This window comes from Syngnathus floridae, chromosome 3 (assembly GCF_059516105.1).
Source record: "Syngnathus floridae isolate MCC-2025c chromosome 3, RoL_Sflo_1.0, whole genome shotgun sequence".
In the NCBI taxonomy this organism is placed as follows: domain Eukaryota; kingdom Metazoa; phylum Chordata; class Actinopteri; order Syngnathiformes; family Syngnathidae; genus Syngnathus; species Syngnathus floridae.
In genome coordinates, this window is record NC_142415.1 from 18,147,413 (window position 1) to 18,167,854 (window position 20,442).

General features: G+C 41.3%; 1 protein-coding gene across 2 annotated transcripts in view; it reads left to right on the plus strand.

Moving 5' to 3' along the window:
• Positions 1-14,722, plus strand: part of tox3 (TOX high mobility group box family member 3) — a 57,035-nt gene extending 42,313 nt beyond the window's left edge. For both annotated transcript variants that reach the window (XM_088370214.1, XM_088370213.1), the window contains 6 exons: positions 205-270; positions 5,839-6,090; positions 11,430-11,693; positions 11,789-12,019; positions 12,160-12,240; positions 12,327-14,722. In XM_088370214.1, the coding sequence (XP_088226340.1) occupies positions 205-270; positions 5,839-6,090; positions 11,430-11,693; positions 11,789-12,019; positions 12,160-12,240; positions 12,327-13,079 (1,647 nt within the window). In that variant the 3' untranslated portion in view covers positions 13,080-14,722. The remainder of the gene's footprint in view (positions 1-204; positions 271-5,838; positions 6,091-11,429; positions 11,694-11,788; positions 12,020-12,159; positions 12,241-12,326) is intronic.
• The last annotated feature ends 5,720 nt before the right edge of the window (positions 14,723-20,442 follow it).

The window sequence follows — 20,442 nt, forward strand, 5'->3', positions numbered from 1 at the left end:
GTTTTATTTTTCTTGTGTTGTTTACTTGTATGTACATTGTGAACTGTCTCGTCACCGTGGGATAGTGGGAACGTAATTTCGATCTCTGTGCGTCTTGGTATGTGAAGAAATTGACAATAAAGCAGACTTTGACTTTGATAGCTGTCCACGATGAACAGAGCAGCAAGTTGATGGTGTTTTTGTTGTTTCTTCTTCCCCTTTCAGTTCCAGAACAACAACAACTACATGAATATGTCAGAAGCGAACGGCGCCCTGCTGACTGCTAGTGATGTGAGTATACATGACTTTGAGCAATAACTCTAATACATTGTTAGACCATTTCATTTTGAGGAGATAGTATCGTATATCTGTGTATAGTCTCGGGACAATGCAGGAATAGTGTACTAGGGCCCATTTTAAGAACAAGGGCAATGAGTTGTGAGGACTGTATAGGATTCAAGTTGATGAGCCACACTATAAAATTACAGAAAACAGAAATGGAGGCAAGAATCAGAAAATAAGTATTTGTGAGCTTAATTGTGGTTTCTTGTCTCGGAAGACCACCACAGAATGATTATTTGCCTTGTTAGAGCTCGCAAAAGCTCATTACAGGATTCCCAAAGAGCCCTTGTGGTACTGCATGAAGAGGTCTGGGGCAGCAGGAAAGTGTTTTGGAATAGTCCAGAACATGAATGAGTGCGGTAGGACAGCAGTTAGGTGTGATAGGTGGAGGTGGGACGGCATCAGGGATTAAATCTGAGCCCCTTCCTTTTTGCAATAGTGATACAATCTTAGTTGTTTCAAATTCTGTCTAACTCATTGATACTCCAAATGAAGTTCGCTCAGAGGAACAAAAATCAAGTTAAATATTTAGTCATCTTCAGATTTTCCCCCTTTTTTGTCCTTGGTCTTATTGTGGTGGTCTTTAAAAAATGCAGTATGAGCAAAAGAAAAAGAATAACCGACCTTTGGAGTTCATCCTCCAGATGCTCAATGAGCCAAACTCTCAAGAGATTTGATGATGGCACTTCAATCTCTATTTTTCTCTGTGACTTTCAGATTTGTCCTGATCATATTTTGACTTTATTTGGAAATTAATTTCTTTTCAGTTGCATGCTGAAGTGTCTATAAAACTGGCAAAAAATGTGTTGTTTAAACAAGAAGGGGGAACATAGCTTCCCTTCCTTGGTAATCCTTCAGCATAATTTCCATTCAGTTCATTCTTTTCATTGGCCCCATTCCATGAATAATAGAGCTCTTTTTCATTTCTTTGTGTCACATAATTCACCACTTCTAAGCATCAATTCCAATAAGCCCAATACACCATGAAGCCCTCTCTACTTTTCATATGGATGAATTCCTCTTACTCCATTCTGCTCTGTTATTTTTATGACCTGAAACGTTTCAGCCCAGAGAGAGACCCAGAGACAACACAGGTAGCTTAGTGCTGACATCTTGCGTTGTCTGCTGCTGACGTCCAAGGAGGGGACGTTGATACGATGTGACTGCACTCGGTTAGAGATGCTCTGATATACTGGAAATAATGACAATGCCTGCTTTGCTTCTCAAAGACAAAGTTAAAAGTTCAGCAGTTCTCCCTCCTGATAGAAACAGAAATTCAGCTTCTATCGTTATTTTCTCCTTATTTACGCGATACAGACCTCAAAGGCATATAATCGAAAAAATTGACAGGTTTTATCTGTACCATAAGAGGAGAGTTACTAGCCGTGATCGCATAATCATCCACTTCGGGAAAAGGAGGTGGGAAGGGGGGAGTTTGGTAAATCGTGGATGCTCCTTGAGTTATAGAACGAAAGAAAAAACCAGCCAAACTCATTTGCACTTTATCAAAAGGAACAACTGTTTCCAGTGTTTGGGCACAGATGGTACTGCTTCTTGCTAAGGAGGACACAGAGAAAGAGATGGAGGATAAGAAGCATGAAGGCTTCATTGTCGGGATTCTTCAAGCTACTCATCAATTCAATGTACATGTCAAAGTAGGAATTAATTTGAGATGTTGTATTTCCTCACATATTGGACAAGGATATTTATTGACACTAATTTGTTGCCTAGGTGTTACAAATTAAGTCAATTTCAAGTGGAGGGTTTTTTTTTTTGTATTTTATTCACAGCTTTCAAGTTTTAAAGAGAAGGGAGCAAAGGCACAATAAAACACCCCGAAAAATTGCCGCAATTAAGCAACAAAGATAGAAAGAAATTTAGTGTGTGATCAGCACGTGTGCTCCTCCTCCACTAAATTGGAGGGAATGAGTGGAAGATGTTCAGTTTATAATAAAAGTGTCTTTTCATACGGCGCAACCCAATCAATTCCGACTCAGGGACATTAAATGCTGCTGTTTTGGTTAGCAACATCGATCAAACAGGTTAATTCTTTCAGGTCTGTGTGTGAATGATAAGGCTTTTTTTTTCCTTATGGAAAATGGGAGGTGATTATTGGAGGCACAGGCAATAATGTTTTCCATCCCAGCGTGATCGCTTACTTGTGTTGCATTTATTTGGCGTGGCGTTTTGATGGCCGGTGTATCATTTACCTGATGCACTTAGAGGATGAGATAAGATGACCTGGTTGTGCCTCCTAAAGCATACATCCTTACCGGCAAAAACGTTGACTGCAATCCAGTAAGATTGTCTTCCACGTCGATGGATCACTTTACTTAGTCAATCACATTAGAGACATCTAATGAACTATAAATATGTAGAAATGGACTACAAATTTGAAATAATGTTGATTAGGGCTTACAGTGGCTGATGTTGTCATTTGAGCAGTTGCACTCTGGCTGTCTGCTGATTTGAAACTGGATCCTTAATCCTGCCTGCCATTGATTCGCAGGCCGGCTACATTCAGTAATTACATGCTGCTGCCTTCAACATGTCTTGGTTATTGCATCTGTGAATCACATTAGTACATTTATTGAAGGGCTGGGAGTACTGCCTGAAAAGCTTTTTGTTCTCTCTCCCTGAAAGAGCAGCCTGATGGCACTCGGATAAGAATATAAATAAAAAATCCCAACAACAAAGCCATGCAGGAGAAAATCCACTGATAACAATTCAACCTTGTTTGTTTTTATGTTTGTTTCTGTAAGCAGTGTTGTAATCTTTTTGCTTTTGTGCATTATATATGGACCAATCAAAGGGTAGGGTCAGTGAGGTGTCGAGGAAATAGTTCACAAATTCTAAAGCTGATACTGTACAAGGTTAAAACAGGGAATAAATCATTCAACAAACAAAATAGTGCTTACCCAAGATGCAATATTCGCCTTTTTTTTTCTTAACAGTATAGCCAATTGCTTTATTTTTGCTGTCGCCCCCCCCAAAAAAAACCATTTGGATTAAAAAATATGAATATGAGAGAAGAAATCAACAATTTTAGGACATTAAACTAGTCAATCCTCAGACTTAAACCCTAGAGAGGATGCAGTTTGTAGTAAATACCTGAAAATGAACATTTTTTATTTATTTTTATTTTATTTATTTATTTTATTTTTGGGGATGTTCATCTGGTCTTATTTTTATGAACTATATTTTTGAATATAATTTCTTCACGTCCGCGAGTGCTAATGCTAGGCTAATCACCCATAACGGCAGCCAACGTTGCCCCCTCGTTAACATGAACGTGTACTTCCATCCCGTGCCAGCAGTTCTTTTGGCACTTTCTCAACCGTTTGAATGCATTCACAAACAGACAATGAAAAGAAATTAGACTGTGCGTTTCGTAATCTTCGATCACAGCCGTCCTTTAAGCTGCTCCTGTTGTGGAATTAGCTTGGCTTTATTGCAAATGACTCGCGGCTGTGTTAGCAACACCGTGACACCCTGCTACAGCCAGTAGGATCTGACACCTCTACCCTCCCCGGAGAGGGTCTTTCCTCATGGACAGGAGACATATTTCAACCCTCTGTGTTCCAAATGAGATCTGACCGCACCGACGGCCTCCGGTGCATATGTTAATTTGCATCATCGTTAACATACAGAGGAGATGGACCCGGCAGTAATACTGCTGCCCGTTTCCATCACCGCATGTCATCAACTTCCTTGTTGTTCATTAAAAATTAAACAACTGATGAAGACAATTCTGATCCCCCTTCAAAAATGCCTCACTATGGCCAACCTTCTATTTTGTTGGACTCTAATATCCTGTTCTGCAAAGCAAGCCTATTGGGCCACAAATATAAACCTAGCTATTGATTGGACGTCTTTTGTAACCTTGAGACACTATGTCGGGAGTGTTATAAACTAAAGAAAAACCCTTGTACAAGGTCCTCTCAGAACAGACCACAAGGTCTCCACACCAGCATACAGCTTGACCCGGCTCGCTCGAAGAAGTCAGAAAAGATGAATGGACGCGGCAAAGATGGAGTATCTGGAGCTTTGCCCCTGCTTGACTTGTGGCAGTTTAGTGTATTAACTTTTAGACACATTTATATTTTTTCATTGACATGCTGGCATCGCTGGGACTTGAGTGGACGGAAGCTTGTGATAGCGGAGAGCTTGTTGCGAACAGCTCTCACTGGAAGTTCTTGTAATCTATTCAGCACTCAGGCAACCAGAGGCTGGCATTTTGACAAATTGGGCTTTAGCTCCCTGTGAACTGAAGGTGAACTGGTTCTGTTTTCGGAACGAAAATAGTATTAATGGGTTCTGCCCTGGATGGTTATTGGTTATTAGTGCGTCTTTCGATGCCCTCAGCAGTCATGATTAAAAAAAAAAAATCACATTCATAGACATTTATTATTTGGATGGATCAGAACTCCCGAGTTTAACTTCTGCACCCAGCTAACTAGTTTGGAATGAGTCAATAGGTTGCAGCCAGGAACTGCAGTCCAACTGTCCAAACAATTGTCGAAGAACTTACCAGGATCCCTCAGAATGGTACAAAAGTTTGTGTTTCTGTAGAATTGTCTCCTCAGGAATATGAATAAAAAATGTGACCATCAAAATTTGATGCTGGTGTACTGACAGTTTTCTTTGTCATATAGATATTCTCTCCCACCTTATTGACCATAGAATTGGTATCTTCTCACTCAACTGTGTCCTCTGGGTTTGGATGCAAGGTTGTCATGGTGGTGTATGGTGTGAGCACGTCACCTTGAATCTTTAAAAATTAAACTGTGTTTGAAAAGAGACCTTCGTGGTTAAAGTAAAGGCCTTATTTTGGCTTTCAAGCCAATTATCGTCATGTCAAGGATGCTTTTAAGTAGAATAGTCCTGTAAAAATGATCCCAATTGGTTTTGGATATGTTCCATTATTTTACAGATATAATAATTTTAAGCTTTTCAAGCAATCCTGGTTTTGCGAAATTACCTATCATTACCTTTGACACCGTCTTTTGGTTTTGCTGTGGTCATTGTGAGCTTATGAATATCCCCCATTTCCGCAGAGTGGCTTAACGCAACATTACACATAAAAACAAGACCTAAGTGTGTGAACATTCCCATCTCCAAGAAGGCGAGTAAGCAAATTAAGCGTGTCGGAAAGCTTTAATTCCAAAGGCAGAAGGATTAGGCTGTTTGATGAGCAGATTTAAGGGTGCAGGCAAGGGGAACAAAAAAAGAAATACTCCTGGCCAAGTGTAATCATCTTGAAAATGTTTTTTAAAGCCATCTCGTTGGTGACATGTATTGCACCCCAATGTTTTGCATCCTTAAGATTAACTGCTTTAAGATTAACTGCCTTTATCACACATCATCTCACTCTTACGTGATCGTTGCTTGATTTTTTTTTTTAATGCCTTCAGCAAATACAATATTTTACTGCACTTAGAAGACTTAGTTACGTATAACCTCACTCCAAAAACTCAACGTCAGTCAGATCAACCAATGCTTTCTCTTTCCTTGCAGACCTTTCACACACCAAGTCTAGGGGACGAGGAGTTTGAGATTCCCCCTATCACACCTCCACCGGAAATGGAGTCTGGCCTCGGCCTGTCTGATGGCGAATCGCCTTTCCCCACCATGCCGGAGCCTCCGGTCCAGCACAGGGGCTCACTCATCCCTCAGTTCCCCCCTCAGAGCTTGGATCTGCCTTCCATCACAATCTCGCGCAACATGATGGACCAGGAAGGACTGACGATGAGCAATGGCCAACCGGTGGTGAGTTTGACTGCCCTTCTACTTTGGTTCGACAAAAACGGGACAATGATAAAGTTGTTTCATCAACTAAAGTCTTCATCAAGTTGTTGTACCGTTCCAACAAAATGGCCACCATAGCAACATGCTAATGCCTTTTCAAAACATTGTTCTGTAAGCTGTAGAAGACGAAACTCACATTGTTCGAGGTGCGCTAAAATGGTGTTGTCTCATCCCTGACATGAAATGGTCAATTGCGGGGTAGCTGGCAGGCCTGTGAGATTGTTGTCTGAGGTTGGAAAAAGGTGTTCTTAAATGCCATGGTGGGTAGAAGCACTGAGGAGGAAAAATGGAAATGTCAACTGGATGACTGCTTGTCTATTAGGAAGAAAACGACAGATTCATTTAGCGAAAGGACAAAAGCATGATTGGCCCAGATAATGACGAAATTGAGGTGTCGTTCTGAGTAGATACAAAGCCACACTTTTCCTTGTTTTTATCACTGATAAACCTCCGAGGTGTTTTCACGAGAAATGTAAATCGTATTTTTTTTGTTGCATCAAACATCTATTGAACATATATGTCACAATAAGATCCATATTTGATTTTTCGGTTATTATGTTTTGTTGTTGTTATCACTGATAAACTTTGGTGGTGATATCACTAAGAAGACAAACTACGGTATTTTTTCAGACCACCAAGTGCACTTGATCATAAGAGTCTCAAGGAACAGGTCTATTTTGGAAATTTCTATATATAGAAAGGGTTATAAGGTCATTGTTGTTTTTTGATCATATATAAGGATTTAAAGTGCGCCTTATTGTTCGAAAAATACGGGACGCAACCCCAGAAATTCTGAAGTCCTCAACCATTTGACGGTTTGAGGTATTGTTTAACTTTTGAGTCATATTTTTTCCTGGTTCCACTGCATTTATTTACATTCCATAAGGGGAGACGGGCTATAAACTCTTAACAGCTCAGTTTCCCTGCCTCCGTGCTCCAGGGCCCACAAGATAATTGCCGCTTTTTTAAAACATCCCGTACAGTAAGTGAGGGCCCCAAAAGGCTTGTGCCTAAAGAATTTTCATTTCACGGTCAGTTAAGCTCGGTACATCTGGAGGAACCTTGACACAATTACATTCCGGACCGTTCTCACGACTTGCTAGAGGATTAGATTTTGATTCCCTGGCATTTATTCCTCCTTTAAGACCATTTGCATGGCTCATGTGTCTGATTGGACTCTTATTTCAAAGCTGAGAAAGTAGGTTGCCGCTCGTTATCGGCCATCGCACATTCTGCCACGAGAAAAAAAAGGAGATGGTCCCTCATTTTCTCCTGAAATGGGATTGATTCCCCAAAAGCTTTGGCACAATGAATATCGTCACTCCTTTCACCTGATTCTTTCTTTTTTTTGTTATCTCCAAGAGGAAACTTTTGAAACAAGATAAGTGCCGGTCTCAGTTTGCAGACAGTGATTTACGAGAGGCTGAGAGGGGTGTTTTGTCATTGTTGTCAGCACGCTGATAAAGGAATGACATGCTTATGTACGTGATTACAAGCTCTCTTCTTTGTTATGGCTGCAGGGGCCAACAAATAAACAGCACAATATTACAATTACATTTTTCATTTGATTTGTTTGCTTTCTGCTCACTTTGCTCCCATAATTACGCAAAGTGGCTGTAACAGAAGATATGCCGTTTATCTACCCGATGCTAGTTTTTAGTGTCAGTGTGAAAACAGCTTTTGATTCTTATTCCGGAGGTGGACAGTTGTCGAGTTGATATTACCTCAAAAGACAAAAAAATATTTTTTTTCTTCTGATACTACCAATTGTGTAAAGCTACATCAGGTATGGTCAATCTGTACATAAGGCAAAGTCTCCTAGTCCATGTCGGCGAAGGTTCTACAGAAAGGTAAATCAGAAAAAGTTGGAGATACAATATTCGCTTTTACACTCATTGTAAAAAAAAGACTTATTTGTTTCAAAAAAAAAAAAGTGAAAGCCAGGCTGTGAATACAGCAGTTCTGATTTGCAAGAATTTCTATTGCATTGCCAAGTGCTCCTCTAATTCCCCAGTCCTGACTGCTCATGCAGCACGTAGATCTTGCAAATTGTTCACCTTGTTAGGGGCAATGCAACGCCTGAATGCCAAGTCATTATTTATTTAATCCGCTCTCTTAACAAGCTCCGAACTCTCGAATTTTTTGTTTCCCAGTGTGTTACCATCCCCTCGTTTGTGCTCAAACCCAATCGTACCGGAGGGTACAGCTTGCCAGCGTAGCTTTATTCACAATTTCTTCTCCCACCTCTCCTCTACTGTACAACGAGGGTCCTGGGCTTCTATTTCCAAAGAACGCCTGGTGCTTTCGCCATGTCTTGACATGTGCAAGGACACAGAGAAAATTGCCTCAGTCTGTCCTCATATGATTGGATTAAAAACATACAGTAGATGTCTTGTAATGCAATCTCTGTTTACCAATGTCATGTCATTCCACCCGTCCGTGTTCTATTATCCTGTTCAGGGTCACAGGACAGCTGGAATTTAGTGTCAGAAGCGGGGGTAATATCCTACCCTGATCACTTGTCAAGAGTCTTAGGCACTGAAGTGGTCCTGTAATGTTAGCATTGATGCTAACATAGTATGACAAGTGCCCAATATTATAGACTAGGTAATGTGTGGATTTGCATATTTATGGCTAATTTTATATATTTGAGATTGCCCCAAAAAATTAATTATTGGTTTTTTTTATAATTTGTTGGTTTGGTAACAAAAAGCTAAATACTGTTAAATGGGACACTCAGAATGTGGACAGGCTGCCATTTGCCCGTCTTTGTTTATTCACACAATAATAATTCATTATGTTTGATCGTTACGTTTTTAAATAAAAACCGTGTGCCCCCAGAGGACTAAAATAGCCCCGCCCCTGGATTGTAGCCTTTACCAGTACTCACAATTGTATTTTTCTCATTTAGCTTAAGCACAGTTGCTGAAAATGGAAAAAGGGGAAGGGCCGTGTGTGCTTGCACTTGTATGTGTTTCTGTGTGTGTGTTTTAAAAATAAAAATGATGTCGCCATTTAGAAGCCCAGTAAAGGAATATGTGCAGAGTGCTGATAAACTATCTTTAATAGGACTGACCTTTCATGCTGGCGAAAGTTACTGGGGGATTCATCCACCCATAATTACCATATAGATGATTTTTAGCCCTCTGCTGCCACAGAACATTTCCAAGAGCTCTGCTCATTGATTGAATGGAAATTGAACTTGTTAACATTCTTTTCAGTGCTCTTACAGCTTAGCACATGCGGGCACTGTTCATAAACTCTTCATCAATTCAGATTTTCTATTTCATTTTTTCAGATATCTTTGTTGAAATTGTATCGCACGTGTCATCGGAGCCCCGAAAGATGACATTCATTTTATTGCTGTCATTCTGCAATAGAAATGCAGTAAATAAGTCATTTTCCTCTTCCTTTCTCAGAGGTTATGTGAGGGATATTGCAAAGTGGATTAACATGTATTGATTAGAGACATAGTAGCTTGTTTAGCTGCTGAGCGCCGGAGATAAGGACTTATTTGCCGATTTACGACAACTATCAAAACATCTCGTCAGGAGTGCTGACAATACCGTAATCAAAATGCAAACGAGGAACGGCAAGGCCGTGATCTATTTGTAAGCGACTGTGAGCCAAGATGATTCGTCAGCCTTTATCGTCACACGCTGATTCCAATTCGACACACTGCATTCACTGTTGAAAAACTGATGCCATCGTGAACTTTTTTCATTATATGCCTCAAAAGTAAAAAAAAAAAAAAAAAAAGGGAAGTTAGGAAAAAACAAATGAAAAAAATCAGGAAAATCTTAAAATAATACAGACAAGTACAGTAAAATTAAGTATTATATAAAAACAAAAATACTATCTGCGCATGTAAAAAAAAATAAATAAATAAAAAAAAAAAAAACAAGGTCACCCCTGAGCACAAAAGTTTGCCATCTCCAGTTTCAGGTTGTTTCACTTCCAAAGTTTCACTAACATTTAACCGAAAAAAATTCTCAATGCTTAAGAGGCATTTTGAGGTAATCAGCATATTCCAAACAAACGGCGCAACGGCTCATTGGCCGGTCTGCATCGTTGCCATACAGATGGCCGCGACTAATGAGCTCAGCATGCGTCTTTTTATGGCGCAAACGGCAACCCGTCATGTTTTCGGTAATGACAAAAGCACTTGGAAGTGAGGTGGCTATGCAAATATGCTCACAAGCTTGTCTATGTTTTTTATTATTTGGGAAAAAAAACAAAAGATTTTCTCACTGCATCTTCCTGCCACGAGTAAACAGACACCTTCCATCCCTCCCCACAAATTGTATTCATGATAAGAGAGAAGTGACAACAATATGTTGTATCCTTAAAAGCTGTTACAATACTTCAGCAAGATGGGCGAGTTCAATAGAGCCTCATGCGTTGGTTTATGATGTGTTGATTTAGGTGGAGATTGAGATTGTGTCGCTGAATACCAGATGGACTCAGCCAGAAGGAACAAATCACCTTCTTGTGTTGCGCTCACATCTCCTCCTCTGTTCCATGTCAGCTCTCTGATCTGGCAGCCCTTAGAGACGGCTGCTGGTTTCAACCGAGTTGCAATCAATGCTAACCTGTGTAAACATGCACCTTGCATAAGGCACTTCTAAGAATATGCAGTTTCTTCCCGAACACTCTTTTAAGGCTCGGTTGTTCGGTCTCAAAGACTCTTTGAAGAGTCTGTTGTTACAAGACCCGGTTGTTTCATTTTAAAGCATCAAAAAAAATCTTTGTTGTTACTTGAAAGATAATATACGACTCAGCTCTGTTAAATGCAAACTCAATGTTCCCTCTTAAGTGCAATTCCAAGAAACAGTTCATGATTAAAGATTTTTTTTTTCAAACGCTCAGTGTTCCTCAGTTATCTCCTGAAAATCAATTGTGCCTTCTCAATCACAAGAATTTATTGTTCAGTCTTAAAGATCATTCCCAATTCTGGATTACCGTGATTGCCGTTGATGACATCCGCGCGTAGAGAATGGTTAGCAGTGATCATTGATTATACCATATTGTTTCAAGTATAAACGACTTATCATTTTGTACATGTAATGAAGAAGCTGTCGCACAAAAACTAAAATATGAATATAAAAACATTTTTACTTTAAGTCAATAATTTCATATAACATGCACATTGTGGCACTACCATTTAACAATCCACCATCCATTCCTCTCTTGAACGAAGACACTTGAGCTGCAGGCATAGCAACTTAACATCAAAACAGAGAATCAATACTGCATTACCATGTAAACAATGCCTCATTTTCCATTGATGCCACTAACAGAACGTTGGATCGGCCCATATCCGCCAGTACGCAACCAACCCAGCCATGCTGATGAAGTCCATTGCCAACATAAACGGCCCCAACGGGATGATCTCGCGGAATCAGCTGACCACCATCAACCAATCGCATCTCAACGCGCAGTTGAACCTGAACATGGGTGGAGCCAACATCGCCCACACTTCGCCATCACCGCCGGCTAGCAAGTCTGCCACACCGTCGCCTTCCAGCTCCATCAACGAAGATGACCAGGATGACGGCAACAGGGTGAGGAAGTCATCAGATGTCTGCGAAAAAGCTTGAATCTATATGTATATTTACAAGCCACAGCCCTGAGCAACATCTATCCTCTATTATTTCAGGTTGTGGGCGAAAAGAGACCGGCACCCGTCGATCCCACGAAAAAGCCCAAGACCCCCAAGAAGAAGAAGAAGAAGGATCCTAACGAACCTCAGAAGCCAGTGTCGGCATATGCCCTGTTCTTCCGAGACACTCAAGCCGCTATCAAGGGTCAGAACCCCAACGCCACCTTTGGCGAAGTGTCCAAGATCGTGGCATCCATGTGGGACGGTCTCGGAGAAGAGCAGAAACAGGTACGTCTAACGGAATATGAAGTTTCTACTGACCCTGCTGTATGCAACTTGCAACATCTTTTGTCGGTCTTCCTTCCATGCCTTCCGTGTTTCAAGAAGAATCTCGTCCCTCATTGATCTCTTTCGTGGTGTTATTTCAGGTGTACAAAAGCAAAACAGAGGCTGCCAAGAAAGAGTACTTGAAGGCCTTGGCAGCATACCGCGCGAGTCTGGTGTCCAAGGTCAGTCATTTCTCTCCTTATCCTGAAAACAATTGCATTGTGAAAACTCAGATGATTGATTCGTCTGGTTTTTTTGCGGGGTCCAGGCTGCGGCAGAATCCGCAGAGGCCCAGACGATCCGGTCTGTGCAGCAGACTTTGGCCTCCACCAGCCTCTCTCCGGGCTTGGTGCTGCCCTCTCCCCTCAATCAGCACCCCTCCATGCCCTCGGCCTCGCAGGCTCTTCAGCAAGCCCTACCCCGAGCCATCGCCCCCAAGCCTCTGCAGATGAGAATCGGGGGCAATCAAATCGTCACCTCGGTCACCGTTTCCCACCAGAACATGTCCCCGATGCCGCAAATGCTCGGTCAGATGGGCTCCGGCGGGACCATGGCGCACTCCTCGGTTGTGTCGCAGATGAGCCCGCCCATGCAGCAGCAGCAGCAGCATTCCATGCAGCAACAAATGCAGCAGCACCTCCAGCACCACCAGATGCAGCAGCAGCAGATGCACCACCAGCAGATTCAGCAGCAGATGCAGCATCAGCACTTCCAACACCACCTCCAGCAGCAACTCCAACAGCACCACATCCAACAACAACACCACCAACAACAGCAGCAGCAGCACTTGCAAATGCAGCACATGCAAATGCAGCAACAAATGCATCAGCAGCAAATCCAACATCTTCAGCAACACCAGTCCCAGTGTTCCCCGCCGCATCACTCTCCCGGCACGCCCCATTCTGTTGGCTCGGCATCTCTCGGAAGTCCTCAGCCAGCCCCCCAGCAGCAGAACCCTCCACCGCCGCAACACCCCTCCCAGGCCCACACGCAGGTCCTTTCCCAGGTCAGCATTTTCTGAACCAAAATTCCTTCAAGGACATTAGAATAAAAGCATCAGTCCAGGTTGCTTTTCAGAGTTGCACTTAACAAGTGTGTCACAATTTAGAATGTTATATCAAGAAGAACTGGTGTCCATTGTTATAGACGGATATGCACTCGCGTGGAAATGTGAGGCCAAAGGGGGAGAGGGCTTGATGGGGTTTCGTCCAAGCTAGGACGCCGTTTACAGACACTCCCTAACTTACGAACAAGTTACATTCCAGAAGGCTGATCGTGTCTTGAATGGTACGTATTTCTCATTTTTTTTACCATATTTGTTTCAAATCAGTTAAATCCAACTTTTAATAACAAATAGCTCGACTTCAATACCGTCAACTTCATAGTCGGTGTCATCCAAGGTTTTTTTAGCGGGTTTCTTTGTGGTGTCAAATCTCATGGGGATAATTTTTGTCTTGGTAAATCCATCAGTTGCTAAAATCTGTAAATCCCGTTGAAACCTATGAGAATATATCAATGTTAGGAATGGAGAACTTTCTCTGTAAGAAAAAACAGAACACGCAAAATTCAGTCTTGTGGAAAAACCATTTCATTTTTTGACTTTTTAACTATTCGTGTCCAAAATATATGGGAAGCTTAATGTTCGTAAGTAGGGGGGTGTCCGTACTCGTTTGTGGTGTCTTTCAGTTGTTATTGGGTATGCCATGTGTCTGTCACTGTTTTTATTTAACGCTAAAGCTTTATTTATAAGGGCAGGGGCGACAACTAATGGACAAACGCGAGGGACTGGAGCAAAGTCAGGACTTTGGCTGGACTGGTCCCAGGTTTGGGGGACATTTAAAGACCTGGAAAGATTGTTTTTCTGTCTCCATGTCGTCCGAGTGTAGCTGTTATCTGCTGTATGTGTTTTTGTAGTGTCGGGGTTGCTACTGCCTGAACTCACTCCCTCAAATCCCAATCCTCCTTGATTACTTTTCCCGTCAGTTGTTTAACAATTAAATTATGTCTTTTATTTTTCTCTAACGAAAAGGGGATATTTTATAATCCATTTCTCCAGGCGGACGCTTTGGGGGGAAACAAATGTGATGTATTTTTAATGTGATGAAAGATTAAAAAAAAATAAATAAATAAAACAAATAAAGCAGAGCCAATCTGCTGCTGCACTGCCAAAGCCAACTGAAAAATAATTTTAAAAAATAAAATAAAAAGGCATTGGAGGTATTTTTGCCAGCTGTACAGTCGACCCTAAAGTTACAAACCCACAAAAATTAATGTACATTTTTTTTCATATCGCTTGTAAAGTTTTAATAAGTGAGGCTTTAATGAAAACATTGTTGAAATGACCTGTGGATTGCTATATCACAAAATGCATTTTCTGCTCTTTTTCTACTTTTTTTATGAGTTACAATAGCAACAATCAGTTTTTCTTTTTACCTTCGCTTTGCCATACAAGTAGACGAGTCATCGACGCATCCAGAGACATTCCATCACATTCTAATATGACAGTAGCCATATTTTTTTTGTATGAAGTATTATATATTTGTGTGTGTTCAAAATTAAACTATCAATCGCAAATATTTATTTGATGGGATCCCTTTTGTTTCAGGAGTTATTATGCCTTTTATCTTATTGTTAGCTACTGAAATAAACACTTATGAAAGTGAATGGAGACAAACTGTTTGACCCATTATTGTTCGTGATAAATGGCCAAACTATTAATAAACTAATCTTATTTCTTCCCCCACCTTTAGCACCAACACATTTGGTACCAAATGCCCCGCCTCTTAAATGTACATAAAACAAATATGCCTAATATGTAGTTTATAAAATGAATAAGTTTAAATATGTGAGAGGGTCTGCCCAAGGTTTATCCCCATGATAAACAGGTTTTTGTTGTATTTTTCAGCAAGGTAGCTTTATTTATATACTGCAAACCAGAACAATGAAAACCATTTACCATAAAAGACCTTAAGCATAGGGAAAATTATTACACTTGGGGCTGAATTCAATTCTGTTGGCCACATAATCCATTCGCATGCAGCACAACAGCTAAATGCGGCTTCACCAAGTTAGATTTGAACTCTGGCCTCCACTAATTGACCCGAATCTGCAGACCTCAGAGCCCTACTAGATTTATATTCCATTAGCATTTCTTTAATGTAATTAGAACTTAAACCGTTCAGCAATTTATAGACCACTCCGATGATATGAATGCTCTTGTCAGTTTCCGTCACATTTATGGATGTCATTTGGTGGGTTTTTTTCGAGGCAAGGGCAGCATGAAACTGCTACTTGTCTTCATCATTATAATAACAACACAGGCTCCTCCCCCCACTGCTATTTCATACTGCCTTCAGAATGGCTTCATTTCCAACATGTCCCCAAGGCTTGGAAGAAGGAGGGGGTGGGGGTGGATGGGCTATCGGGGGTCTTGGCAAACAATAATTATCTTATATTCACAATAGGCTGCCCAGAAAGGACCCTTTTCTCTTTCTTTTTATGTCTTCCAAAGGCGACTGAGGGGATTTCAATTTACAAATCAGCGGTGTGAATTGACTCTGATTTCAATACGTTTCTAATTTGTTTTCTTTTTTGTGTGTGTGTGTGTGTGTGTCAGGGGGGGGGCTCAAATAAAAAGGCCAATTTCTTTCACCATGATTAGTGAAGAGGCAAGCACACCGACACAAAAAACTCTTATGATGTGATGAAAATTAAAAGAGCCAGGGCGCGTGAGTTGAATGTCAATGCAGGATCGAGAGAGCGAGAAAGAGGATTGAGGAGCTCCGGTGTCCATGGCGACCGAACGCAAGCTTTTAAAAAACACACAATAATGAGCCTCTGGGAAATGGCTGTTATTATTATTCCAAGCGGATTCACAGCCGAGGCCCCATAAATAATGCATGGAAGAGTTCTTCGCTGCTCCTGGAAGCCCTCAGAGCTGAGCCGATCAGTGTGTGGACAAATATCTCACAGCCGCCCGAATCAAAAGGTTACGGCTCCATTTCAAAACACTTCATTTAGCGGAGGAATAAATGCACTTCCTTCTCAATGCCTGACTCCACATAATTTGACTCAACCAAGTAAATATCAAACAAGAAATAAAAAAAATCACCATCACTGACAATTTTGTGTACTAAAGTATGTGTCGCATTTCCATCAAACAAGTGGTCCAGTGGTCCACGTTCCAGTTGGCACTATATATATATATATATATATATATATATATATATATATATATATATATATATATATATATATACATATAGTAGATATAGATACAGATATCTTCTCTTCTTGACTATTTCTGACAGAGTTCAGCTGTGATTTGCACGGGGGCAACTGGCTTGTCCAAAAAAAAAAAAAAGCTGAGTTAGCAATGTTGCAATGAAGTTTCTCGGTGAGCAAGCAGGGCGACGGGTGGGCGTAGGCCTGGTGGTCAGATGGTCGGTGTCAGCAGGGCTTTTGTGGCGATGGCATTGTTTATGTGCGGCGGACGGGAAAGCGACAAAAGAGTCAAATAAATGATTAAAATACAAAATCCCTTTGCTTGCACATCTGATTCTGCACTCAGTGTGACGGGGGGGGGCATAATTAGGTCATCCTGAGATTGTATTACTTACAATGACAGACCCTATTCTGTCAAAAAGCAGCCGGGGGGTTATTTACTCAACTCTAGTAATTACCAGGCATTTATTGAAGGGATGAGTAGAGTATAGTAGTTGCACAAATCATCTTGATGTGAAATTACACGTTCTTAATCAGTTTTCAACACTTAATCAAAATCATATATTTTAGTTTTACGATATATTCATATGGGATACGGCATCCATTGAAGCGGAGGCCACCATAGGAAAATACAGTCGTAGTTCGGTTAGAATATGCATCTTTTATTTATTTGCAAGGTATTTATTGGACTAGGGCTTTTATTTGTTCAAATGCATGTTTGGGCCGATCGATACTAAGGATGTGGGCTCACCTGTTTTGGAAACATTGAAAATAAAAAAATAAATAAAAAATAAGATAAATAGAGTAATGTGGGAACATTGCGGGTGTGGTGATTGATAGTGCTCTAATATGCTTCATTCTGTTGTTAATGAGAGCAAACAGCCCCGCTCTCCACAGAGTAGTTCAACATTAACGCACTCAATAAAAGGCAAGATATACGGCTGTGCCGATCATGTTTCTCTTCCACTTTAAAATATCACTCTGGGAAACCGCAAAATAACAACATGGTTCTATCAAACCAAGGCTCGTTGTCTCTGTCCTATTTATTAAAAATTATCCATCAATATCTGTAGCAGTATCAATGGCACTATCTCTATATCTTATTGAAATTATATTTTGCTGATATCTTCCAGTAGAATAAACCTGACGCATCCACTTACAGTAATTTGCAACAAATATTATATAAAAAAAAAAAAAAACCTACTGCGAAATTACCAATACCCGGTCCAACTTGCCTCTGTGCAGATTTACATCACTCGTCATGCCAGATTTGCGCCAGTCACGAAAACAGAGGTCGATATGTTCCAGTTTTGGACACCATTTGCACAATCCCAGTCTAGTTGACCGTGTTTGGGAATTTGGCAGACCGATCTGTGGCATGCCGGGAGTTCTGGCAGAACAAGGGCCTTTTCCTCTACACTCAGAAATTTTAGTGACTGAAAGTAGTCGAGACTTTAAACCAGCTCTGTATCTTCTTGGTGTCGTATCGATTCCAAATGTAGCGTCCGCACTTTATCATCCCTTCCTTTTTAACGCACCTCACTTGGACTGGTAATCATAAAAGCCATTAAGTTGGCCAACATGTTTCTATGGAAACTCAATTGCTTAAGCACGGCAGCGGTGATAGATTACACAAAAGCTCGCCATGTCACATCCAATTACATCAAGGCCTGGCGTACTTGCCATTACGCCACCACTCGCCGTGATAATCGATACGTATGGACGGTGCCCGCCGAGTTTCTCTCTTTCCTCCATGTCGTGCCACAAGAGGCAGGTGGCGCGGAGACACCATTGAAAAGTTGCCCCTATTCAAAGCAAACTCCTCCAACGCTCCATTCATGCATAGCAAAACACCATCTGCTCCTGTTTTGCCCCCCAGCAATCGCAGCTGACCGAGAAAAAAAAGAAGAAGAAGAAGAAGGGGGGGTAAGAAATCTATGATAACAGCTGTTGCCAAACAAAAGGTGGGTGGGGGGAGGAAAAGGTTAGAGATGAGCAATAATGACTCATTTACTCTGTATGCTCTGTAAACATTTCATGTTGCGCTGCAGGAGGGATTCTTAAAGGGGTGAGCAAAGGTGATGATTCAATTGTTTTCAAAGTCCGTGTAAATGAATGAAATGATTTCAAATTGGCATTTAAAAAGCTATTAAATGTATTGTTTGGATTATCGAGGCCCCACACCAAATATTATGCAATGATTCAGAAGGTTTGATGCACACTGGGATATTTTTTTGTCTGACATTGACCAAATATGTCCAAAATTCACCAAAACCGTGTTTGAGCGAACCGTCACACTGCCGGTGCAGAGTTGCAATCGGTTTGGAGATCGGGTTGCGCTGATACAAAAAAAATCAAACACCTGTCGAGAATTTTGTTGTTCAGCTGTTTGTCTTCTTCATCTTTGTCTTCTTCAGCTCACAGTGAAAAAAGTGCTGAAATATTTGGACATTCAAAACTTTTGGAAAGTCAAATGAAGTTCACCTGTGAAGGTTAGTGTGTGTTTTACACTAAAATTTCCTCCTCAAGCTGAATATTGAAAAATTGTGAGTTGTGTCTTGCAACATCATGTCTCAACATTTTCATTTCGTTTCTTCGGGAATCACAAAAGTTAGTTTTATCAGGTCACGCATTCGTTGGTGAGCGTGTTGGCGTAACAAATCACAAACCGACGCCAGCTCCAGACGCACATGAGCGATTTGTTTCGAGCGTCAGAGTGGACAGCTGCGATGCGAGACCTGGATAGTGTACAGTCGACGACGCAAGACAGACTCCTGCCATGCTCCATTAGCGAGCATTTGTCTGGCAAAGCTCTTCCAATTCTTGTGTGTGTATTTTTTTTTATCAGTTTACTGCCCAGCCCATCTTCATTAGCTCTTCACTGCGAAGAACAAGTATGTTTCTGTCAAAAGCTTGAGGGAATTGCACAAGGGGGGGGGGCTTATAGCGGTGGGCTCGTATATTCATTCTGCTCTCAGAGTGAGCCATTGTTTGAGTCCTCTCTTTGTTCAGGGGACAGGGGCCAGCCAAAGGGGAGTGTGGGGGTCCCATGCACCTTGTGACCTTTCTGTCCTGGAAGTCCATATAACCTTTTGTTTGTTATTACTTAAGCACCTCAAAGTTCTGAAGTTCTGGGTTCAAATTTATATGGTCTACCTGGATGGATGCAAGTGTGAATACTTGTTGACGACCAGTGTGGGGGGTATCCAGACCCTTGCCCCAAAATCACTCTAGTTACAGTACCCATGACCTTAACGAAAGCTTCAACCAGCCCAAATTTTGATCGTAAGGATTGCAAACCGATTACAGCAATTACATTTGAGTTTAGTACATTTCAGGTGATCACAGTGAAGACTAAACCGAACCCCAATGCCCTGCCCCCTCCCTCCCGGACTGCGTGTTCAATAATTCGTCCATCTTCTTTCTGGGGTGGGTGGCTGACGTTGGCTCTATTCATCAGCCCACGTTTTTATGTGCTAATGTGGTGTTGCCAGTCACAAACAGCGTCATCCATCACCATCGTTTTGACAAGCCACACATAGCAACATCCCCGAACCGCCATCTTGAATCAGGCGAGGGGTACTTTGGCCCAATGTCAATCTTTTCAATCTGGTTATCAGCTGTGAAGGGTTATTGTAAATTTCAGAAAATCTCCACAAACACCAACATCAGACATTTTTATTTCTGGTCCTTCAAACAGGAACCACTTTGCCCTTGCTTTCAGATAAGATTTTCTCCTTGAAAGGAGCTGTAATTTCAATCAACTGCGTAATGTTCTTCAGGAGGAACATGAAGGTACTGTCCTTGTAGATAATAGCATGATGCATTAAAGCAGAACTAATGCATAGCAACCCAAGAACAAAGTACACTTGCAATCCAGGGACTGTCCCCTTTGTTCTTTCTATTGATTAAACCGCTTAGAAACGTTTTGTGTTTTGGGCGGCGGCGTGTACGAGGTGGTTTGCAGATCTGTGTTTCGGTTTCTTTTCGTATCCTCATTAATACTTACTCGACACAGATTGATTGATGTGGAAATTGAAAAACCCGAAATACAAACGTCAATCATACTTTTCACGTTAGAGTCCAAAGACGATATTCATGATCAGGTAGCGGTAATACGAAGAAGCCTCCATCTGTACTTACCGTAATTCATCGCGCTG